General features: G+C 37.2%; 2 protein-coding genes across 2 annotated transcripts in view; both read right to left on the bottom strand.

The window, feature by feature from the left end:
- The window catches only part of XK (X-linked Kx blood group), a 37,721-nt gene extending 25,989 nt beyond the window's left edge, over positions 1 to 11,732 (bottom strand). Inside the window, exons 1-2 of the mRNA XM_028523176.2 lie at positions 11,152 to 11,732; positions 2,978 to 3,240 (exon numbers count right to left, since the gene is read on the bottom strand). Coding sequence (XP_028378977.1) covers positions 2,978 to 3,240; positions 11,152 to 11,396 — 508 coding nt within the window. The 5' untranslated portion in view covers positions 11,397 to 11,732. The remainder of the gene's footprint in view (positions 1 to 2,977; positions 3,241 to 11,151) is intronic.
- Positions 11,733 to 20,650: 8,918 nt separating this feature from the next.
- The window catches only part of LANCL3 (LanC like 3), a 118,971-nt gene continuing 113,550 nt past the window's right edge, over positions 20,651 to 26,071 (bottom strand). The window contains exon 5 of the mRNA XM_028523332.2: positions 20,651 to 21,854. Coding sequence (XP_028379133.1) covers positions 21,695 to 21,854 — 160 coding nt within the window. The 3' untranslated portion in view covers positions 20,651 to 21,694. The remainder of the gene's footprint in view (positions 21,855 to 26,071) is intronic.

Here is a 26,071-nt window from a genome sequence, read left to right as displayed (position 1 = left end):
TGTCCCCTTTCTAGGCATACGGCAACACAGTCTCTGCTCACCCCAACCTATTCCCTCAAGACTCCCTCCTTCACAAATCTACAAATGAGAAAGACGCCTCAGTCTCATTACTGACGGATGCTCCGGAACTCCAGGGTACACACAATAAGCTATCTCTGAAGGAAGCATCAGGAGAATGGGGCTATGGGTTCCCAGCTTAAAAGGCAGGGATACAAGTACTTGGCTACCTGTGTTATGAGCACCCTTCATCTTGAAATGCCACTTTAGCTGGCTTCTGGGAGGGAGTGGCCTCTCGCTATAAGTAGTATTTTATATTAGTCCCTGTTCTCTCACCTCTTCCCCCATAGGTACTTCCTTATAGAATCTGAGGGTGGGGATATAGGAAGTTGATTGTGGTAGGGATGGTTTGTCACTCTTGTAAAATCCTGAAAAAAGGAATCTGGCAAATACTTAGTGCCTTTCTTTCTGAATGTGCTATAGCCAGCACTTGGACCTGGTGTCACATCTGGGGAAAAAGGAATAGTTCCACTTAGCATCTTATTATACAAAGAAGAATGTTCTAACAAGTGCTTTATCCATGGAACAGTACCTTTTGAATACTGAGAGTTCCACTGCTAAACATAGTCAAGCAGAGGCTGATAGATCACCTTTTGCAGACACCCAAGATGGGACTTCTACATAAAGTGCAGTCAGACATGACGGCCTCTTGGATCCCGCCTATTTCTTAGCTTCCTACAACTCTATGAGAAGCACTGCTGGCTAAAAGACCAATGGAACTACAGGGACATCAACTCTGACATTGTGAGCAGCAGAAATAATGCTAGCAAATAACTCTCTCTCTCCAATTCCTTGTTAGGTGAGCAAAATAAACTCTGGGTGTTTAACCCTGTAGTGCAGTGTTTGTTCCTTGCAGCAAATGGATCCCTAACTACATACTGGACACTATCAACATTTGCCTTTGTGACACACCCCAGTTCATGTTCCAATTGTAACTGCCTTTCTTCTTCCTCATAAGGAATTCCTTCCCCAGATTTGTTAAGGCAGTGATTGGGGTTAGTCAAGGTCTGCATTAAATATCAGCCATCTGAATTTTTAAGAGGACCTTGTCCATTTCCTTTTTCCTTATATATGTGATTTATTGTTTGACCTCCAAGTCCCTGGGGGGCTCCCCATAGATATTATTTGTGACACTGACATTTATAAAATAGGTTTTATTTTCCTGAACAGAATTATGTCTGAAAAACTATAATGAGGGTTGGCAAACTTTTTCTGTAAAGAACCAGATGGTAAAAATTTTAAGTTTTGTGGACCATACATTTTCTTACAGCTTCTCAAGTCTATCAAAAAAAAAAAAAAAGGAACCAAACATAGACAGTAGGTAGATGAAAGGGCATGGCTATGCTCCAATAAATTTTTATTTACAAAAACAAGCAGTGCTCAGTTGGGTCCACGGGCTGTCACTTGCTGACCTCTGAACTATAAGATAAACTTCATTTAGAAAAAGTTGAGTCTACTTGTAAAAATCAAACAGACTACAACCACATCTGGTCTCTCATTGTGTCTCTGCCCACCACATGGAAAAACAATGAACTGGGAAAAGGATAGAGTGGCATACAGAGAACTTGCCTTGATCGATGCTGATTCCAGTAATGAGTCCTTAGAGAACAATGATGCTGTGGTATTTTTTGAACACCTACTATTTGTCTGTAGCTGCGGAAGTCATTTTCACCTAAATATGAACCCACCAAGGTTCAAGACTTCAACTTAAGATCCCTGGATGAGGGAGATGGTTGTTATATGCAAGTACCCTGCGACCTAGCCATAAATTAAGACATTCTACCATCCAGCCTGAAATATAGGCAGAAAGAGGATAATATTAAGGGAAATGAAATTAATAAAAGTGATTTATTTTTAAGTCATAATTTCAATATTATCTTAACTATATATATTTTTTAACTTAAGGCTTTTAAGCTCATTTTTGCTTATCTGTATAGTAAAATTTATCAGAACATCTAGTTTTCATTTACCCATAATATTTATGTTGGAAAAGGGCTATTTCCTCTTTACATATGAAGGTTTTTCACTGTGTCTATGCACATAGAGGTTCTTTTTTTTTGAAACCTGGCTTAACCTGCCCTTAATTTGATAATGTAACAGTAGCCCAAAGGTTAGAGAACTGTTCATTTAAAAGCTAAGAGATGCATTCAAACTGCAAGAAGACAGAAAAGTGCTCTTGCTTCCATCATTTACCACAAAGAAGCTATTACAACCAACCATCTCAGCTGGTTTACAACTATCACTGTAAGACAGAGGCAAAATCCAAAGAGGGCTGGTCTCTGGCAGCTGTATTTTCAATCTACAGCAAACTGTATTTTCCAAAATAGTCACTGCAGTGAACTTACTTTCAAAACTCCACTCTTCCCCAACAAGAATCAGTTTCCTTCCCTCTTCTTCCCTTCAACTTCAGCAGGATTCCTGACTGCTTCCACAAACACAATACAGCAGAAGTGATGTCACATCACTTCCAAGGCTGGATCACAAGAAATGATAACTCTTCTACCTGGCCATCTCTCCCTCTTAGGACACTGATGCTTGATGGCAGCCACCATGCCTTGAAGAAGCCCAAACCAGTCCACACAGAAAGATGAAATGGAGAAGATCTGAGACCACCAGCAACCATAAGAAGTGTGAGTAAATGGGCTTTCAATGGATTCTAACTACACATTTTTGAGCCACATCAGCTGATGGACAGTAGAGCACAGATGAGCCCTTTTGAGCCCTGCCCAAATTGCAAATTCATAAACAAATAAACACTGTTATTGCTTTAACTCACTAAGTTTTGAGCTTAGTAACTAGAATGCAAACCCAGGATTGAATGCACATATGAATGAATTTCACCTAAAACAAAATCAACTTTATATTTTGCTCCCCATTTTGATCCCCAGATGAAGGCAGAAGTAAAAATATATATACATACATCTTCCAGAAGTGATGCCCTGCTGTAAGGTGCTTATATATAGCTGCAGGGTCAGCTGAGGGGCTGAGCCCAGGAAAGCCTGGATCACCGATGCCCGACTGAATGCAGATCGATGGGTGAACATCTTGCCCTCTGCTTGGCCCACTTCCTTCTCAACCTCCTCTGAGAAGCCATTTTTTGGCATCTGTCGCTTCTTGGTGATGCTGACATAAGGCTCTTCGACGTGGCCTGACTGACAATAGATGCATAAGACTTCAAAACACCTGGAAACAAATCAGTAAGTCATGATAAAGAGGCAGACAGGATTCTCTTTTCTCAGTTACCCTGCTTACACTTAGGCTTCTCAAAGCCTTGACTTGGCTACTGTGGACTGAAGCCCCTCCTCTAAAATCATCCACTCCAAGAAACAGTTTTGAACATGCAATCCTCTGGAGTCCCTCCAGCAGGCCAAATGGAACTGAGTGAGAACCAAACTGAGAAGTGACACCAAAGCCCACTGAGACAAGGAAATCAAATAGAGCTACAGAAAAATATTCAATTTGCCTTCCTGACACTTATAAGCTGTGCAGCCCTGGACAAGTCATTTAACCCCTGAGCCACTTCACTCAATTATAAAACAGAGATAAAACCTACTTTACCACATTGTTATGGAGATAATACAGGATATATGTCCACACACACACACACACACACACATATGTCTATTTACACTTATATGCATGGATATCTAGATCTAAAAGTATCTCTCATATAATATATAAAAATTTTCTATATATCTATATATAGAGATATATATCTCTATATATAAAATTTATTTTATACATCCAATAGATACCCCAAATCTCCTTAGCTAAAGCATCAGCTATGGTTGAGAGACCCCCCAGCACAGAACAGTTTGCCATTTAGTGTTCTCCTGGAAGACCACAACGTGTTTCCTATGTCTCTGCTCTCATAAGCCCTTACAGAAGATGACTAAAGTCAAACATGCCTGGGGGCCAGCCAGCTATGCCCTATTTATGGAATTTTAAGCCTACCCTGCGTATAAAACCATAACCTTTCTACACTGAGAGAGTACCTGGCTTTTAAAATTGGATTTCCTTTCCAGGTAATGAAATGGATACTGAAGGGAGAAAGAGTATTGGTGTGTATGATTTACTCTGAAGTACACACACACACACAACTGTACAAATGGATTGATAGATGGATGGATCAATTTGTGATATAAAATGTTAATTATAGAATCTAGGTGGTTAGTATTTAGATGTTCACTGTACATTTCTTTCAAGTTGTCTTCTATATGTTCAATTTTTTTCATAATAAAATGCTGTGGAAAATATTCTTTTTCCTAGGGATAAAAAAAAATACCCATGGTCTTAGGTTTAAAATTATTAAAGGACATTTTCTACTAAACATGCTTTTTAAAAAAAATGTTTTATTTATTCACCTTTAGACAGAGAGGAAGGGAGAGAGGGAGAGAAAGAAACATCAATGTATGCATACGCCCCCCACTGGGGACCTGACCCGAAACCCAGACATGTGCGCTGACTGGGAATCGAGCCAGCAACCCTTCAGTTGGCAGGCTGGTGCTCAATCCACTGAGCTACACCAGCCAGGGCACATGCTTTTTTTTTATAACAATCTTATAATGCTGCTGGAAGTTTTTATGGCTTCACTTATTTTATTAATGTTTCTAACTTTGTACTCTCACTCCTAGGCAACTATGACAATAAGAATACATTCATAATTTGAAATAATAAAACAACATAAAAGAAATAATGTGGGAACATATCTTGTGAGTACAAATTAGACATATTTTGTGATTATCACTTTTGTTCATTTGTTCCTGAGAGAAAGAAGGTACATAGCAGTTTGTGTGTGTGTATGTGTACAGCCTGTCTGCTATATTTTGTCCAGTGAGGTCACAGACATGTTAACATATTACATTAAGACATGTAAAACAACCTGGACCAACATGTTCACCTGAAAATATGAAGTTCAAGTTATGAGTACAAGTGCAGCTCATGCAACTCAATGTATTCTGAGGAAAAATTCAAATCTATGTGTGACTGAGGACTATTTGAGGCCTAGCAACTTCACACTTTTGGACCACTGACCACAACAAGGCCTAGAAGACAAAATAAACTGACCATCATTTTCACTCTCAAATGTGTGATGAACGCAGACACACTTTGCTATGTGCTGTGGGGGAATGCAAAAACAGCTGGATACCAATGCCTCCTTCAGAGGCAATCACAATCTAAATGGGAAAATGGGACACACAAATGATAAGAAAAATGAATGATAAATACAACCAACATTTATACAGCATTTCCCATTTATAAAATATTTTTCACATATTATCTTACTTAAGAAAGCCTAATGCAAGACTTTGAATGTAGCATTATTTGTAATAGCAAAATTCTGAGTACTCTAAAGGTCCCTAAATAAAACAATAATGAAATAAATTATATTATATGCATTCAATAGAATATTATCCAGGCCTTTTAAATTCACAGTATACACACACAAGGTCTGTCCAGAAAGAGTCCAGCCATTGTTAATACAATGAGAATGCTTTGTGCAATATTGATGTAACTTGAGAGCCGAGAGTGGACAGTGACGACTTCACTGTACGAGTCAGTGGGGGTGGTAGACACTGTTGATTGAGCATATGTACTGTGTGTCCATCACATTCAAAATGATGGAGTGAGTAGAATAACAAATTGGCCTCAAATTCTGTGTAAAGCTTGAACGTTCCTCCATGGATACTATTCAGATGATTCAGAAGGCCACAGCTATGGGCAACTGGTCATTAGCAGCTTCATCACGATGATGCACCTGCTCATGCATTATGTCTAGTGCAGAGTTTTTTGGAAAAACATCAAATCACCCAAATGACTCAGTGCCCCTATAGCCCAGATTTGGTGTCCTGTGACTTCTGGTTTTTCCCCAAACTAAAATCACCTTTGAAAGGGAAGAGATTTCAGACCGTTGATGAGATTCAGGAAAATATGACAGAGCTGATAGTGATTGGGAGAACTGTGTGAGGTCCCAAGGTGCCTACTTTGAAGGGGACTGAGGCATCACTGTCCTAAGTAGAGTGTTTCTTGTACCTTGTATCTTCTTCAATAAATGTCTCTATTTTTCATATGACATGGCTGGAAACCTTCTGGACAGACCTCTCGTATCCACTGATATATAAAAATGTTTACTATATTTGGTTAGTGAAAGAAATAAATTACAATTGAATTTATTTAGAAAATTCCATTTCTTAAAAAGAAAACTGCATATGTATAAAATATATACAAGTCTCACACACACATACATATAAGCAGTAGAGTACCTGAGCTGACTCATACTGTTAAATAGTTTGTGAGCCAGTTGTTAAACAACTGGGAGCTTGAAATAGGTCATGAAGGAAATTTTACATCACGTAAATCAGCAAATGCTGCAAATCAGGGATTTTTTTTTGCCCCTGAGAGACAGTTTACTAGCTTACTGGTGTAAAAATATTAGTAAAGATATACATACAACAAAATGTTAAGAAGCGTTCTCTTTAGTCAGTTGAATTAGAGGGGGGGGTATTTTTTAATTGTGCTTATGAATTTTTTGCTCTTTGTACCATTTTTTTCCTGAACAATGAAATCAACCTTATAATTAAAAACTAAACAAACAAACAAAAGAAACACCAGCACATGCTAAAAGATAAATGAATGAAATGAAGGTTAGGAGGAGAAAGTAATTCTCTTGATGCTGAGGTTGGGCACTAAACAAGAACTTACAAAATTGTAGATGAAATGAAACTTCAGTGTCTACCAACTGAAATGAAAGAATGTCCCAGAATGAGCTATCCACTGTTTTTCCCAACTAAATACATTTATCTTTGCACAGAACTTTGCAAGTAATAAATGTTTAATAAATTTGTGCAAGGCCATAAGACCTCCACTGTTGCCACTTCTGGTTAAGAAACTGATAAGAAACAAATTCTATTTCTTATTAGAATTCTGCAAGACTCATCCAATTACTCAAAACATGGTTTCTTTGTTTGTTTTTTGCTTGAGCAATTGTCTAAATATAGCCATACATTAAACATTTTCATTTGCATTAAAATCATTCAAGGTAGTTTTTCCATAACATGTAGACCAAAGATTGGCAAACATTTTCTGTATATACAAAGAGTAAATATGTTAGGCTTTGCAGGTCATGGTCTCTATTGCAACTGTGCTACTAGTGCAAAAGCAGTCATACACAGCACATACATAAATGAGCATGGCTGTTCCAATAAAACTTTATTTACAAAATAGGCAGTGGGAAGTTTTGGCCTGTGAGGCATAGTTTGTCAACCCCTGATGTATATAATCAGCAGGTTGATCCTTTTTTTTTCACTTTTTCTCATTTTCAAGCACCATAGTGGAAGGAGTTTATTCCTTAGCTGAAATCATGCATGTTGGTGTCAGCATAAATAATCTGGTTAACAGAAAACCTTGAAGGTAGTTAATAAAAATGTTTTCAGAAGAAATACTGTCTATGATTTCCTATATGCTGTGTTATATCATAAGACACATATGCTTAGTGAGGCAACACATGAACCCAACAGGTTAAACAGAAAGTGCCATGTGACCTTTGAAAAGCCACTTGCTTACTCTCACTGAGCCTCAATTCCTCAACTGTAAAAAAAGATAACAACAGTTAGCTCACAGGGTTTTACAGTGGATGCAATGAAATATTGTATGTAAAAGTACTTTGCAAATAAAAATGCTCTTCAAATTTGGGCTATTGTTATTTTAAAGTCTTTTGAGAGTTTATAAGAGACAAATACTATGGTAAATCACTCTGCACTGTTCTATATTACTAGAACTTCTTAGCTTTTATTTATAAACCCAGATTTTCATGTGCTATTTTTTCTTCATTATACCAGTAAATAAAATGAAGAAAAGTTACTCGAACTAGTAACTCATTTATATTCATTCCTTCTCCTAATTAATTTATAAAATTAACATATTATAAAATAATAAACAAATTTTGTTGTTGGTAAGATGCATTTCCCCCCTCTGGTTTTCCAGAACATCTCTTATCATTCACAATAAGACTGTCTTTAAACGTAAAAAAAATTCAAGACATTATTCTGTGCTCTTATCATCGAAACCCAGCCTGAGTGAGGAAACGACCATATACACTGTGACTTTAGTTTTAAATATAAGACTGATATAAATGAAATATGGACCTGTCTGGTACTTCCCTAAAAAGAAGCAGTGGGGCCTAATTTGCAGTATTTAGCCCATAATTATCACAGTATAATATAATGCAATTTAACTGAGTAAATTCAAAAACAGCATTTCATCTGAAAAGACTATGTGTTGGGCCAGTTAGTATGCACCCAAAAATAAACAGAGCTAAATTTCTCAAAAACAATTTCAAAATATTACTAAGTCTAATCTATTAGGAAGGGAAAGGAACACACCATGACTCTCCTTTGTAAGACATAGATAATATTGATTCTATGGAAAAATCTTTTTTTTAAGATTTTATTTATTTCATTTATTTTTTAGAGAGGGGAGGGAGGGAGAAAGAAAGAGAGAGAGAGAGAGAGAAACATCAATGTGCAGTTGCTGGGGGGCGTGGCCTGCAACCCAGGCATGTGCCCTGACTAGGAATCGAACCTGCAACACTTTGGTTCACAGCCCGCACTCAATCCATTGAGCTATGCCAGCCAGGGCAATTCTATGGAAAAATCTTAGAGTTAAAATTGAATCAAACAGTCAGCAGGAAGAACTTCCAATAACATATTAAGTCATGCTAATACACAACATCAAATTGTCATTTTTTTTTTTAATCTGGAAGCTAAGAGGCTTGGAACTGCATCTCGTGTATCTCAACTCTAAGATCATGAGTCCAATATCTCCTTGAAATAAATCAGCTCCATTAGAATGACAGAGCCCTTGTTGACAGAAGGGGATTGTTTATTGCTTTGTTTTCTATGGTTTATTTTGTTTTTCCCTGAAAGAAAACAATGACTCATTCAGAATTTTTTTGAAATACGTTTTTTTCAGGGGTTGAATTTTTTAATATAGCTAGTTATCTCCTGAAAGCATCAATCTATTTTTTTCTTCAATAAAGTTAAACTATTTATTGGCAGCTGAGGTACCTCTCTGGCCTATGTTAAAAAGTTAAAGTTAAACTGAAAAATGTAGAGAACTAAATAAAGGAGGAAATTATGTGCTTTCTACATTTTGCAGGAGAAAATTAAAATCTCCCAGAACTCCACCATCCAGAAATTACCACTCCTAATTTGGTATATTTCCTTGAGCTCAGGTTTGTAAGTGCCATCCTGTTTTTATACATAATATTGTATCATTAGCTTTGTCTTTGGTCACTCCTAGTATTTAAAAGCATATGAATGACAAAAATTATATGGTATTGTCATTTATCTGGATGACTATTTAGGTTGTGCTTTTAAATTTTGCCAACATAACCAAACTTTCTTAAGACCAACCTATTAATAAAATACATTCCACACTCCTCTGCCTTCTTTCACAGAGTATAGGGAACATAATTCACTCTACCCCATTTCTAAGAGGCTTTGTGGACACGATGTAGGGTCTCATTTTCCTGCTTTATAATAGGGACAATTACATCTAGGTAGTTCATGATGAGGATTCCGTGAACTGAGGCATATAACTACCTACAACCCATCAAGCACAAGACACATTTGAGAAATGTCAGTTTCCCTTTTCTCTTCCACTGTAGTTAAACATCACCAACAACAACTTTTGTTTTCAGATATTAGGTTAAGAAATGGTGAGTGCTTTGTCCAAATTCAGATCACATTGATTTTAATGAGTGGGAACACCATCAGGATGCTGTGGCCTACTTAGCCACAGAGGATGAACTCTCTCACTAATGGCTCCTGGTTGCAGAAGTTTTTAAATTCTCCTCTCTTTCTCCCTTCTCTTTCTCTCCCTTTTCCCCCCAACTCTTCCCTTGCCCTCAAGATGTCAGTAGCAACTTTTTTTTCCCTCCAATGTACCTGTTTCTCTTCCTTTCTAGAATTTCACAGCTTCTGGAAAACTTGCTCACCAACTTTGTCCTAACTGTGTAAACTACAAGTCCATATTCTGAGTGTCAGCTAGAATGGCTGCCTTTAATATAAAGTGCAAATATTTATTATAGTGTGCTGTAAAACCTATCTTGCTGCTTGACTTTGTGTTGCGTGTGGATGTGTGGGTGGATAAGGGAATTAGAGGGAGATACTCCCTGGTAGGACAGGTCCCTGGCTAAAATAGCTGAATTTTCTGGCAGGTGAAATTTCACCTACTTCTTAAGCTCAATAATATTACTTTATACATAATCCAATTAGAAACCCTTGGTTTTGCTTTTCCTACAGAGATGAAAGACATCAAAACATCTCATTTTAAACTCTTTTCATGGTCTTTGGATAAGCCAATGTCTACTTCATTACCATGTATTTCTCTTGCTTTGTGTTAATAAAAACGAATTTCCAGAAATGTCCCTGGAGTTTTTCTTTCCTTAACACACTGCAAGTTTTTGTCTTCATGTCATCTTGTGTTCCAGCTTCAATAATTAGGTTTATAACTCAGGCAAGGGTGGAAGAGATAGTTCTACAACCCCATATGTTTCCACATACAAGAAAAAACAACTGAGGTGTGGCCTTCTAGAGTTATGTATGATAATAGAATAAATGAATATTTGTAAAGCTCTCAGAACAGTTCCTGGAACATAATAAACTCCACGTGTTTAATGAATTAAACAATCTATCCCCGCCTTTGCTGCAATGGTGATGTAGGACGCACTTCCCAAGGGTTAGTCACGACACAAGCCAATCCTGCCAGAGCTCACCTGACCGCAGAGAAAGCCTGGATTTTTAGGACTTCGAACCACATGAAATTGCCACTTTTGTCAGTTAAATTCCACTGAGTGTTGGCAATTTCTTGTCAAGAACCTAACAGGAACGCAGTACGCCCAGTTTTACTGTCATTATCCCAGGATACTGTCGCATTCCTGGGACTGTAACCGTGGGGCTGACTGAGAGGGTGGGCTGGCCTGGGCCCAGCCCCCCGTCCAGTCACTTGCCCTCCCGGAAGGCCGCCCCCCTGGGCCAGCGCGGTTAGGGAAGCGGCCGTGTCTGTGGCCGGGGCCCGTGGTCCCGCACGCACCTGAAGAGGGGCCCGAGCTGCAGCAGGTGCAGCAGCAGCACTAGCGGCCGGTCACGGCTGAAGTCGCGGTGAACGAAGAGGAGTGTGAGCTGCACTAGCGCACAGGGCAGCAGCGAGAAAAGCAGCGTCAGGGACTGCCACATGCCATCCCCGCCCGAGCGGTAGGTACTGCTCAGGTATAGCGCCGCCATCGTCTCAGCCACGAACAGGAACACGGACGCCAGCACCGAGCCCGGGAATTTCATCTCTGCGCGTCAGCGGCGCTCACCGCTGGCGGACGCTGTGACTGTAACGGTCGCGGCAGCGGCCCGAGGGTCTACCGGCTAGCCGGCCGCCGGCTCCCGCGCTCTGCGCTGCTCGCCTAGGGCACGGGGCCCACGCGCTGGAGCGGAGCCTGGGGGCGACCTATCCCGTTGCGAGGAGGCGGGGAGCGAGGCCTGTTCGGACACGCCTACGCACGGCGTGCAACGCCCTCGCGCCTGAGTGCCTGAGGCGTCTCTGCCCTGAGGGTCCTGGGATCGTTGGCGAACACGCACCCAGCGACGGCCCGCGAGGGGCCCCAAAGCCTCCCAGGCCCTACTGGCCCTGCGCGTAGCCGCTGGGTCCTAGAGCCCCTTGGTCGACGTTCGCGTTAGAAACAGTTCACAACCTTCTGAAAAACTGCAAACAGTGAAGCCTAATGTTAGCTTTTCCAGCCCAGTCTCTATTTTCTGGGCCTAGGGAACAGCCAAATCCTCAAAGGGCCTGCGTTTTCGGTCCTTTAAAAGTACCCTGACCACACAGATACTTTTTCAAAGTACAAGTACATTGCACCCAGGATTACCTTGTCACTGGGCCAAGCATGCCCTTCAGCTATTCAAATAATGGTCTGAAACATTGCTTCTAGTGGTGGAAGAGCACCAGACATAATCCTTAGGAGCCAACACCATCTCTCCCAAAAGAACTGTCTACAAAATTTATTCTTTTATAACTGACTAACTCAGGGCAAAGGCCAAGGCCAAATAAGGAAACGGTTTTCTGGCTGTGCTGGTGTATGCCAGCCCCAAGGCTAACACAATTCCTTTCCACTCACAGAATTTGTGATAATCTTCTGGGCATCAGGATGAGCTCAACCCACCTTGTCCCTTAGAGTTTAAGCAGGCTACTAAATCTCTAAAATTCAGGTCCTAACCTGTTCCAAGGGATTAGACTTTAATAATGACAATCCTTTTTCCCTGCTGAAATTGTGTGATTCCATCAATCTGCAGTAATCTTGAGCATTTTTCTATTTTGGAAAATGATCTCATCACAAATAGACTGAAGATTTGGTAGGAATCAAGACAAATGTTGTAAAAGGAGGAAACATGAAAAGCTGTTTTTCTTCATTCTTGTGTGGCCTGGTAAAATCTATTTATAAGGGTTAAGGGGAGGATTCAGCCAACAGCTGAGTGATACCAGGCCCATTCTCTAAAAGGATTACTAATGTCTATTTATAGAATCCAGTGGCCACTGTGTCCTGGATCAAGATACACACACTGTCACAAATACAGAATAGGCAGCAACACTCCACAGAGTATTTTATAATATTTTATTTGACACTGTCTTAAGCTTCAGAGGAAACATTTATTTGTAGCTTAGACTTATTCATTAGAGCACAATCAACATTTAGCATCAAATTTTATTTTAAGGCAAAGGATTATCATGTGTTTTATTTTATTAAGTAGACCATACATACATGGGGGTGGTTATAAGTCAATAAATAACATCACTTTAAACACAGAGTCCAGTTTATAGCAAATTATTTTCTATGGTACAAACCTAATACAGAGAACACATTTTGAAAGATCACAGTGTTTAGAACATTGTAACAGCAGTTTTAAAAACAGTAAGGTGCCTCTCTAAGCTTCTGACTCAATCCTACTTCTACAGAAATTTCATTACACCATTAAGTGGCTGTGAGCAAAATCCCCACGTGAAGGAGAGGTAACATCAACTGATTGCAGCACTGTCCCCTCCAGGAATAAACAATAACAAAAGCTAAAGTCTGATGAGCTTTTGCATGTTGATCCTTGTCAGTGTGCACACCAGCTAACTTGCCCCAGTGACCATAACTTTATGTATTATCATTTGCCATTTTGTCTTTGAGAAAAAAATGCATACATTTGAGCTTATGATTGCTAGTTTCCCTGTCAAATACATAAATGGGTATTGACTAAAGATCAATTTAAGACCACGCATTGCATTATACTTTCTTCCTAGGACTGAAATACCCACCATTTTAAAAGATATTATGTACACAATAATAGACTTAGAGAAAGTGTGTGTGGTTTTTCTTTTTTTTTGGTCTAATAATATGTAACATACCAGAACACTTGAGAATTTGTTTTTATTATAAAATACAGTACTACAACATTTTGTGATATAGTAAAATATCTGACTGAATGTTCTGCTCTATATTTAGACCTAACTGCTAGAGACATGTCTTTGAAAGCGCCTCACAGTACCCCTAAAGAAATATAATAATTAGCAAGGGGTCATAGAACCTGTTTTTGGCAAAAAGGCATTTTTGAAGAAGCCTCTTGTTTTGTGTGCAAGACTTTCAAAATTTATACACTACAAATAAATGGTGTGGGATTTAATGCTAATAGAAATTAGTATGATTTTAAAGCAATAACTAATCTTTATTATTTAATATATTTTTCATAAATTTATGTTTTTAACTGCATTTGTGCTGAGGCAAATCTACTGCAAAGAGTACAATTTTATTAATAATACTAATTTGTTGAGCAGTTCTTCAAAATTCAATAATACTTTAATAGTATGTATTCATTTCTAGATATAATTAGGAATAAGCAATTGTATTCTATTGACTGATTACTCTTTTGTATCCCCCCAAAAATTAATAAAGGAATTGCACTAATTTACTAGTGAGTGTAAAAAATATCATTAGGAAAATGAGCTTTTTTCCTCCAATGATACAATTATACTTCTGTAAGTATTGTGAATTGTGCAAAAAATATTGTTGGTGAAGTAAATTCTATTCGCTTGGGAAATGCACATTCTGAAACTGACATGGGGTCTTTGACTATTCCCGTATATGACTTTGCAAAGTTTCCCATAATCTTTGGATACTATGAAACCCACTTTTAAATGTTTTCAAATTTAGCGCGACTAAATCCATGAGATTAAAAATCTGACTTCCTTTCCAAGCAGAGCTATCACAGATGTTCAAAGTTGGTAAAGCTGTTACCTTTTTAGAGAATAGGCTGTCTTTCATTATCAGATTCTAAAACCAAACTTTGGCACTTAGAATGTTCCACTCCTACTCCTGGGCAGTCTACATAAAACTGATGGTAAACTTTGCATTTTCAGAAGGCATCTCTGATATTGAAATACTAAAGTCCTAAAAAATGAGACAAAACTAATCATTTTAATGAAGCTTCAGACTTGAATGCATCCAGATATAAAGGTTACTATAGTCAACTTGAACCAAATTCAGCAACAGAAGTTACTTTTAACTGGTAATTGCCACATAAACACAGATTATAAAACAAAACAGGGGCAGCATCAGATGTCCCACTAAAACAAATGCAAAAAGATCATTTGCTAAAGATTGACAGTTGTCAAGTCTAATCTATATCTTCTTTAAACTGATTGCTAAGTTAATGCTGCTCTTACACACTTGACAAAAATAGTACACATTAAAGCACTGTAAATCAATACCACACACAAAATACAAAAAAAGAGAAAGTGTCAGCAGGATGGTATTATTCTACTTAAGAAACTGTATTCTATGTTTATACCCAGGTATGCACATCCAGGTGTTTCTCCCCTCATCTCTTTAGAGTGCTCATAATTTCTGAAATGAGAGCAAGGTGTGCATTTAGGGACTTTTTTAAAGATAAATGTCCATGTGCAAGACATTACAGCCATCTGCTGGTTTCAATTTAGTAGGTGGTTCCAGAACAAGAACATATATTTGGCTCTAGGGTGATTCTGAATACAAAGGCTAAGTAGAGATAGGCTCCAAAAAGAATAGGAAAAGAAGGGAAGACGCAGTGTTTTTCTTACTTAGAGACACTTGTGGCAATTTCCAAAACTCTTGTCCCCAAAAGTGTAGTAAAGAATGATCTCAGGTCTGAGAGCAAGATTTAGTAGGTTTAATACTCTGGCTCAGACCCATTGTTGTATCTTTAATGGCCCTGGACCTGGGTGTGGGAAAGGGGGAGGGGTGCTTAGAAAAAATAAATATTATAAGCACATCATAAATGTACCATGTCAGACTAAGCATGTTTTTATAGTGGTAGCTAGGCAACAGTACAATCAGGAGGTTGAACCTTACCAGAGGCAGAACTCAACAACCTCAAACAGGTTTCTCTACTCAAGACAGTTTTCTAGGAGTCTTTGATATATTCATGCATCATATAAATCTCCAAAGAGGGGTAAAATAATAGAATTTTTCTAACTTAATCATAGAACCTATTTTTTCCACAGGGAAGCTCTTGGTACTAGTGTTTTGCATTTGGGGAAACACTGCAGTACTCAAAAAACATACAGTGTTCTGTTTACATTTTCTTTTGTAACAACAAAAACACACATAAGCTGTAGGAAGACCCTATTATTACTGTGAAACAGCAGTGGGATGCTAGCCCTGTGCTATCCAATATACTAGCCAAACTACATTTGGCTCTTGAGCACTGGAAATGTGATTAGTCTGATTAGAGATGAGCAGTAAGTGTAAAATATACATCAGATTTTGGAGACTCAGTACAAAAAAAATGTAAAATAGTGCAATAATTTTATATTGAGCACATGTTGAAATAATATTTTAAATATACTGAGTTGAATCAAATATATAATGAAAATGAATTTTACCTGTTTGCCTTCACTTTTTTAATGTGGCTACTAGAAAATTAAAAAAATTACTTATATGGCTCATTTACAGCTGTATTTGTGAAGCTCACATCTGTTATCTTATACAGATCGCTAATGGCTTTAACCTGACAGAAGAAGTTTTAATGAAAATTAATGCCTAAGATATACACTAGAAGTGTAACTAGGGCCCTCATTAATTATGTGCTAATTTACTAGAGAGCACTCAACACACAATGGAGATCCATTCATTAATGAATGTGTACTTGCATCTATGCGTTCACTCAGATATATCTAATAGCTAAATGTTGGGTTTATTTCATATGTGATACTGACTTTTCCTAAGTCCATCAGTCCCTTTCAGTGCTCAGTGTCTCTGTCTCGCTCCCTCTTGCACACACGTACACACAATTTCCTACAGAAACTAAGAAAAAACAAAGAGGAAACAAACAGGAAGTCCTTGCAAACTGTTTCCAGTCAAGCCTTCTACATCTTTTCTCCCTGTTCTTCCTTCATATTGTATAGAGAGGAGAAAGGCAAAAAAAAAAAAAAAAAGAAAGAAAGAAAGAAAAAGAAAAGATAGTCTGCTTTTTTAACCACACTGCTCACCAACAAAGAACAAAAATACAGGTGATTTGGTTTTCATTTTATATAATTTTTCAAATTCAGTTCAGAAGGGTAAGTTCATAGGTACACAAAGGCAAAGACGATGCAGGAAATTCTGCAGACAAAAGACTGCCATTTGTGGAAGAGTCTAGGTGGGAATGACAAGATCCAGCACTTTAAGAAAATAAAAAAAAAAACAAGTATTTTTAAACTCTAAAGGCATCATTGGGCCTCAATTTATTATCACTTTCAATTAAGGAAATCAGGAGATAGCACCCCCAGTATGAAATTTGTAATAATGCAGGAGGCCCAGATATTTAATACTATCATCCACTTTTTTCCCCATCACAATACAAATAAAATGGTTGGGTTTCTTTTGGGAGAAGCAGGACAAATGGAGCTGCCATTCTACTCTCATGCACATCAAACGGGGTGAGTTGGGCTGGACCTGTGATCTGGCTAAAGAACCAGTCCAACACCTTCTGCTGCTGACCTTGAGGTCAGTCCTTCTGTCTAGAGTGGAATCTGATCTTTACTGAGCCTGAAGCTCTTAGCTAGCAATGGATATGGATGGAAGAGATAAGGAGAAAACCTGCTTGCCCAGGTGAAAGAAGGTCACATGGTTAAGCAAGCAGGGGAAAAAAACCCATATCAGTGTGTAACTATTTAAAGAGGAAGAAGACAAGAAGTTGCTGAATTGGGGGGGGGGTAATTAGAGATCCTAGGAAGCAATAAACACCATGAGTAACATGTGTGGTTCTTAGCAGCATTGAACATACATCTACAACTCTCACTGAAATGCTGAGCTGAAGCAAGTTTTCACCCACCCACCCTTTTGCCTGCCTTCTCATTTGCTTTCCTTGCCAAGTTTATGCCAAGGTCACATGGCCTTGGTGAAGCTGAGGCTTACTCATTTAGCTATTAATTTGGTATAGTGTTGAATAAATAACTGAGGTCCCAAAAGGGAGGCCTTATATGCAATCTACAGTACATTTCTATCACTATGTGTCATGTAGTTCTGAGGCCTAAATTAAGTACAGACCAAACTCTAGCAAAAATACTTTATTCCCCATTTCATGTTGGCTCCACCAGCCTAGACTGCTAACTCCTTTTCTTGCATTACTGGCACCTTAATTCTTTATTTCAGCAAGCAAAATAAATATTTGCATTAAAAGGAGCTCACCAGCTAAAACAACCTATGACTATGTACTAAGCCTCAGTAAATCAGAACCTTCTGAGGCACAAATACTATAGTCAGGATTGGATCTAGAATATAAAAACCATACACTTTGTTTTTTACCACTTAGGTGATCCAGAAAGTACTGCATCCACACATGCAGATTCCATTTCCCTAAAATGCTTATTTGAAGACATAATTAAGCACGATTTTTCTATGCATGAAATAGGTACTTAATATTCGGCTTCCCTTTTTAAATACATAAAGTACCTGCAAATTAAAAACTCTCATCTTATCATTGACAACCCTCACCACAACCCTGTGAGGTGAAGAGGGTGGTAACAATTATTATTATAATAGCCCATGGAATTAGCAGAGAAAGGCTTTAAGACTGATGTTTTTTTTCTTTTATTCATGTGTTTCCTTAATATGGTTATAAATCACAAACATATTTTTTGCAGTGAAATTGGCATTTCCTCTCTACAGAAATTGAAACAATTTGAGTACTACCTTGACTAAAATAAAATATTAGTGTGTCAAAGGAAGTTAAATACATAAATTGCCATGGAGGAGTTGCAATTTAGCATAGACTAACAAAGGACTCTCTTTTTCAAGATATCAGAAAGTGAAAACTATAACCTTAAGAGTGTAGTCAGTTACCTGAAGAACCACAGGGGAATACATGCTGTGGAATCTCTGCTTTTTATTTCATTTTTTTAACTTTTTATTTAATCTTTATTGTATTTTTCCCATTACCACTTAGTCCCCTTACCCTACTTTCCTCCCAGCAATCACCACACCGTTGTCCATGTCAATGAGTCCTTCTTCCTTTTCTGCTCAATCCCTCCACTCCCTTATTCCCCCTGACTAGTTATCATCTGCTATGCATATATGAGTCTGTTTCTGTTTTCCTTGTTAGTTCAGTTTGTTCATTACATTCCACATATGAGTGAAATCATATGGCATTTGTCTTTCTCTGGCTGGTTTATTAAATTTCTGTTCTTACTTATCAAGTTACAAATGGAACAAAAAATAAAAACTGACAGCTAAAATAGGATTGGGTAAAATAAAGATATGTAATATTTTGGGATATGCGTGGGAGAGAAGGTTCAAAAATGTGTTAATGAACCAAAATGTACAGAGTTGTAATATGTCTCAAAACTTCCTGTTCTCAAAATATAATGCAGTCTTCCCATTGTTAGGACATTCTTTCAATATCCTCACATATCTCCAATGTTACCTTCAGGGTTTATAATTGTTTATGCCACATATAGTAAATAATATTATAGTTATACTAGTGGTGGTGAATTGCCCCATAGTCTTCAAGAGGCAACATGCTTAATTAAGCACTATTCAAACTATTACTATATAGAAGGAAAAAAATTGGTTAATTAAATAAGAAATGACATGTCACACTTTTCTATGGCAATACTTAGTGGTGTTTTTCCACTTCTTGGGAAAACAACATGATAGAAGAGTACTTTCCCAAACCTATAATTCTACTCCTTTGGGAAAATGAAAACTTACAACATGTTTAAGTGCCAAAAAAAGCTTACCCTTTTTACTAATTTACCAGCATGTCAATTTATAAAGACACATTCAAACATGGCCTTTGCTTGGATTTGACACACAAGAGTGTTATCTTTTCACAATGGTCGGCATAACAACCTCAGTTACCCTACTGAACCTTGAAAGGGCAAGTAAGCAAGACAGAGTCCAGCCTTTCTGAAGTTCCTAGAAATGGAACTGATATATTGAGCTAGATGATTACTTCTTAGTGCTTTAGTTTTCAGGTCTCAAGGATGAATGGTGGAAGGATAAGCAAACAGAAACAGAAGGTAACCTCCAGGGGTATTTTGTTTATTGCTACATCCCCAGCTTCTAGTTTAGAATAGTGAATAAATATACTTGGGAAGTGGAACCTGATTTGAAAAGCAGGTATCACTCTCACTTCAAAAGGAGCCCACTTGTAGAAAGCATTTTTGTCTTAAGGCTTTCAGAGAGGTTCTTCACTATTCTTGAAAGAACTTCTAGAACCCAACTTTGGCTGTCATCTTAAAACTGCGACTTATGTGGTATTGCCCCAACCTGAGTACTTTCAAAGATGAACAACTGAGGCCAATTTTATATATTTATATCTGAGGATGTGAAAATGAAACAAGCTAAAAAGATGCATGCTTTTCAAAACCACTGTGTACTAGTTTGTTCTGATGAGTAAAAATATAAACAGTCATAAAAAAAATACAAAGGCAGTTCTTACCCTTTTTCATCCACAGATTTCTTTGAGAATCTTATGAATGCTACAGATCATCCCAGAAAAATGAGCACGCACACACACAAGCACATGGGCACATGCCAACATACACGTGTGTGTATATATATATATATATATATATATATATATATATATATATTTTAGGCAAGGCAGTATTCCCCAACTGCTCCCAAAGTTCACCTATGAATCAGGAAGAACTACTGAACTAAGTAAATGCTTGAGTTACATGGGGGTATATATAAAATATATGCATATATATCCAAATATTTAATTACTATTTAAATAATTGTTAAATCTTACACAGTATACAACTTCCTCCTCCTCTTTGATACATGAAATTGCCAGTGACCAAGTCCTAGGAAAGGGGTAAACTCACGTTCTGAGTATTGAAGCAGCAGATGCTCCTACAGTGTTCTGAAAAGCACTATTTACTTGAAGTAGTTTTTACAATTTCTATGTGTTTACAGCAAGGTTGAATTTAATATGACAACTCGGCTCAGTGGGAATTGCAGACAATTTCTTGTGGAGCATGTGTCTTGGAAGATAAGGTAATCAGCCAAGGAGTTCACTCATCTCTTAATCTAACAGTATAAACTTGAACAACATCCTTTTCACAATCACGAGTCCCTTCCTCTGCCAGTGTCTGACTGTTCTACAGGACACAGTATTCCATCAAAGATAGAAATGACACACTTTGGTATTGGTTACCCTGATCTTTGAGATGAATGATTTTTACCACAAGTATATTTTACGGTTCAGCTAATAGCTTCACAGGAATTACATAGTCATTTAAAAAACTGCAATAGACAATAACAGCTCACGCTTCAAATTGAGAAAAACATTTGACAGCAACACTTGCTACAGTATTTACTAGCCTATGAACTTTACTATTCTAATTGGGCTTTGGGGGGAAAAAAGGAACCAGGAAAAGAGATGCTGTGAGGCCTAAGGAAACTTCAAATTTCAGGGTTTAGATGAAGCTATGATATGTACCCAGAGCAATGATAAAAATAGAGATTCATATGAAAATTTCTCCACTTAGTAAAAATCATGAATTTCAGTAAATAAAGGCATAGGACAACCAAAAAGAGTTTCCTTTTTTTTTTTTTTTTTTTTTTTAGCAGCCTGATACTTCATCCATCTTGGCAGCTTCCTGCTGGGCAATTATTTTAGTTTCAGATTGTCTTTACTTCTGAATTTAGTGGTGGAGGGGAACCACAAATAGTCAAATTCTCTCCCCAATTGCAAAGGTATTGACATTTTATGGCTGTTGCTCACATTTCAATTTTGTTTTTTATGCCCTAACTGAAAAACGAATGATTTATCTTTCCATTTCTCCTGTGATTTCTGGTTTCATCTCTAGTCTCTGAAATATTGAATTTCTATGGTTTTTAGAAGAGCTGTGGTGTCTTTATTTTGCAGATTCTCAGACTGTTCTACCTTAAGTCTGGTATCACGTTGCCTTCACATGACTGATCCCTCCCAACCTCCCTTCCTTTTTTCCTTCCTTCCTGTGGCAATGTTAAGGCTCATGGTTGTGATACCATTGAATGTGGCTTGTATGGAAACTGCCTCCAGTAGGCTTGGGAAATTTCAGGGACCTTCTTCAGGGCCACAGTGGGACATGGAGCCTTCTAAACAAAGACGCTGAAGAGAGGGAACTCAGCCTGACTGGGCTGCAGCAGATCAATCAGAAAGCACACAGTCCCAGAGAAGCCTTCATACAAGCTGTATATACTTTCAAGGACACGAGAACCTGCCTTGAATTCCTCGGTAAATAAAAATTCAGCAAACCTAAAAGAAGAAGAAGAAAATACAAAGAGTTTTAACATTAGTGTTTTCACATTATTGACCTTGGGTTGCTTCTTTCTCCTCTCTGCTAAATTTAAGTTTTAGCATCATTTTCTTTCCAGAATTGTATAACATTTTAAGAAAGAAATTGTTAAAACAACAGAGGAGCCATTATGGAATTGTGTGTGTTTCAGAACAAATGATGTTGGCAGGCAAATTCAACTATTTTGAGTATTTGCAAAGCAAATCAATTTGTTTTTTCCTTAGGATTTCATTCCTTCTGTCATCCAGTAATTAAAAGTAAGAGAAACAGATAAGTAGCCATACTTTCATTTATCTTGAATAGCAAGCTGAAATATGACTGTTCCTTTAAAAAAGTAAATATGCTGTTTTTTTGCAGGAATATTTCTGAGCTAGGTTTCATTTATATGTAACAGAGAGGAGATTGTGAAAATAAATGTGCAAGATTTTATACAATCTGTGCTTTGGGTAAACAAAGAAATAAGATGAATAAGAAAAGGCAAACCACGTGTTATAATCATGACACCATAATAGCAAACTCAGCTTACAAGATAGATTATTTTTAGGACATCTGCTTTAAAAATAAATCACTGGCCTCTAAATTCTCTATGAAAGAGCTTTATACTTTTACTAGTTTTTGCCACAAATCCTATTCACGTTATTTATAGTGGGTAACTATAGTTAATGGCATTTAAAGTGCTGTCACCTATGTCATCTCTTTACTAACTTGCTCTCCTTATCCCCATCACCAACAAAAATAATTGCCGATTCATAAGCTGGAGCTCACAGGTTCATAAGGCCTGACAACTGATACTGCCATAAATTTAGATGATTGCTACTACATAGGGGTTTTATGAAGAGTGATTACTCATTTGATCTTTTTAAGGTTTTTGTAATTATTGATGGCAACTTAAAATAAATCAGCAGGACACATATTAATTACAATTCTGTTTGGTGCAAATTTTCTAGCAACTGTTTTCCTGAATATGCAGTCATTTCTAAATAAAGTTCAAAAGTTTTCCCCATCACCATTTTTGCTCAGAATAATGATGCATCCTATAAGTTAATTCAAAATGTGTAATTACATGATGAAGCTTCATGGTATACCTTCAAGGAATATTGACATTTTTAGTGCAATGGAGCATTTAGCAGTCTGGACTCCATCTCAGAAAAAGGTCTTCAATACATAAAATAAAATACATAAGATCCCAAAGAAAATTAATTATATTAAAAGCAATAGTTAGCAACAAACTTAAACCAAATTTGTGATATAATAATATGTGTATTCTTTATTAACACATTAAGTAGTAGCAGATCTAATAACTGTGGACGTTTCTAAGTAGTGGTGGGAGTGAAATAAATTTCACAATATCTGCAACAAGAGTAATATATGACTTCTACTGGTGACAGAGTCACAGCTACTGCTAATTTTCCTGTGGCTTATTACTTACATTCAAAATTGAAAACAATGCTACATTTCAGTTTGAGATATAATACACAAACCCTAGATTAAGAAGCCCTGGAGAGGAAAAAATAGCCGAGGTAGCAATACTTATATCTGACAAAATAGACTTCAAAACAAAGGCCATAAAAAGGGACAGAGAAGGACACTTCATAATATCCGAGAGAAGAATCCATCAAGAAGACATAAATACTGTAAACATATATGCACCCAACATAGGGGCACCCAAATACATAAGGAAAATCTTGAAGGACTTCAATAAACATATAGACAGCAACACAATTATAGTAGGGATTTTAACACCCAACTGTCAAAAATGGATAGATCTTCCAAACAAAATATCAACCAGGACATTGTGGAACTGAACAATGTCCTAGATCAAATGGACTTAACTGATATATATGGAACCTTTCATTCCAAGGAGGCAAAGTACACATTGTTTTCAAATGCACATTTTTCAAAGATAGACCACATGATAGGACACAAAACCAGCCTCAACAAATTCAAGAAAATTGAAATCATGTCAAAAATTTTCTCAGAACACAAGGGCTTGAAACTACAAACCAACCTCAAGGAAAAAACTCAAAAATATTCAAATTCATGGAGACCGAATAACATACTATAAAACAATGAAGGGGTGAATAATGAGATCAAGGAAGAAATCAAAGAGATTCTGGAAACAAATGAAAATGAGTGAAAATGAACACAAAACAATCCAAAACTTATGGGACACAATGAAGGCAGTCCTCAGAGGGAAGTTCATAGCAATACAGGCCTACCTACAAAAGACAGAAACATTTCAAATAAACAACCTAACCCTACACCTACAAGAACTGGAGAAACAACAAAGAAAGCTCAGAGTGAGTAGAAGAAGGAAATAGTCAAGATCAGAGCAGAATTAATGAATAGAGACTAAAAGAACAATTCAAAGCATCAATAAATCCAGGAGCAGGTTCTTTGAAAAGATAAACAAAATCAACAAGCCTTCAACCAGGTTCATCAAGAAAAAAAGAGAGAGGATCCAAATAAATAAAATCAGAAGTGAAAGAGGAGAAATTACAATTGATACCACAGAAATACAAAGGATTGTAAGAAATTACTATGAACAACTATAGGCCAAGAAATTTGAAAACCTAGGTGAAATGGACAAATTTCTAGAAAAATATAATCTTCCAAAACTAAATTTAGAAGAAGCAGAAAACCTGAACAGACCAATAAGAGCTGATGTAATTGAAGAAGCAATCAAAAAGCTTACAACACACAAAAGCCTTGGACCAAACAGTTTTACAGGAGAATTTTACAAAACATTTAAGGAAGAGCTATCCCCTATCCTTCTCAGACTATTCCAAAAATCCAAGAAGAAGGAAGACTCCAAAACTCTTTTTATGAAGCCAGCATCATCCTAATCCCCAAACCAGAAAAAAACACAACAAAGAAAGAAAACTACTGACCAATATTGCTGATGAACATAGGTGCTAAAATCCTCAACGAAATATTGGCAAACTGTAACCAGCAATACATCAAAAAGATCATATACCATGATAAAGTGGGATTCATCCAAGGGATGCAAGGATAGTTCAATATTTGCAAATCAATAAATATAATACATCACATAAACAAAAGAAAATACAAAAATCACATGATCATATCTATAGATGTGGAAAGAGCATTTGATAAGGTATAGCATCCATTTATTATACAAACACTCAGCAAAGTGGGAGTAGAGGGAGCATACCTAAACATAATAAAGGCAATATATGAAAAAAAAGCCCAGCCAACATCATATATAATGGGCAAAAACTGAAAGCTTTTCCACTAAGGTCAGGAACAAGACAGGGATGTACACTTTCACCACTTGTATTCAACATAGTATTGGAAGTCCTAGCCACAGAGCTCAGACAAGAAAAGGAAATAAAAGGCATCCAAATTGGAAAGGAGGAAGAAAAACTGTCATTGCTTGCAGATGACATGAAATGTACATAGAAAACCCTATAGACACCACCAAAAACCTGTTCGACCTAATAAGTGAATTTGGCAAAGCAGTGGGGTACAAAGTCAATATTCAAAAATTGAAGGCATTTTTGTATACCAACAATGAAATATCAGAAACAGGAATCAGGAAAAAGATTCCTTTTGCAATAGCAACAAAAAAAAATAAACTACCTAGGAATAAACCTAACCAATGAGGTAAAAGACCTTTACTCAGAAAACTACACAACACTGAGCAAAGTAATTAAGGAAGATGCAGATAAATGGAAGCATATACTATATTCATGGATTGGAAGAATTAACATCATCAGAATGCCCATACTACCCAAAGCAATTTACAGATTCAATGCAATCCCTATGAAAGTGCCAATGACATATTTCACAGATACAGAGAAAACATTTCAAAAATTTATATGGAACCATAAATGACTGCAAATGGCCACAGAAATTTGGCAAAGAAGGAGGGATCACAATACCTGACATCAAACTATGTTACAAGGCCATGGTAATCAAAACAGTCTGGTACTGGCATAAGAACAGATACATAGATCAATGGAACGGAATAGAGAGTCCGGAAATAAAGCCAAGTCTCTATGGTCAATTAATATTTGGCAAAGGGAGTAGAAGCATAAAATGGAATAAAAAAAAAAGCCTCTTCAACAAACGGTGTTGGGAGATCTGGACAGCTACATGCAAAACAATGAAATTCAACCACCAACTTACACCATACACAAAAATAAACTCAAGA

This window comes from Phyllostomus discolor, chromosome X (assembly GCF_004126475.2).
Source record: "Phyllostomus discolor isolate MPI-MPIP mPhyDis1 chromosome X, mPhyDis1.pri.v3, whole genome shotgun sequence".
Classification (NCBI taxonomy): domain Eukaryota; kingdom Metazoa; phylum Chordata; class Mammalia; order Chiroptera; family Phyllostomidae; genus Phyllostomus; species Phyllostomus discolor.
This window is presented reverse-complemented; position numbering and strand designations above follow the sequence as displayed.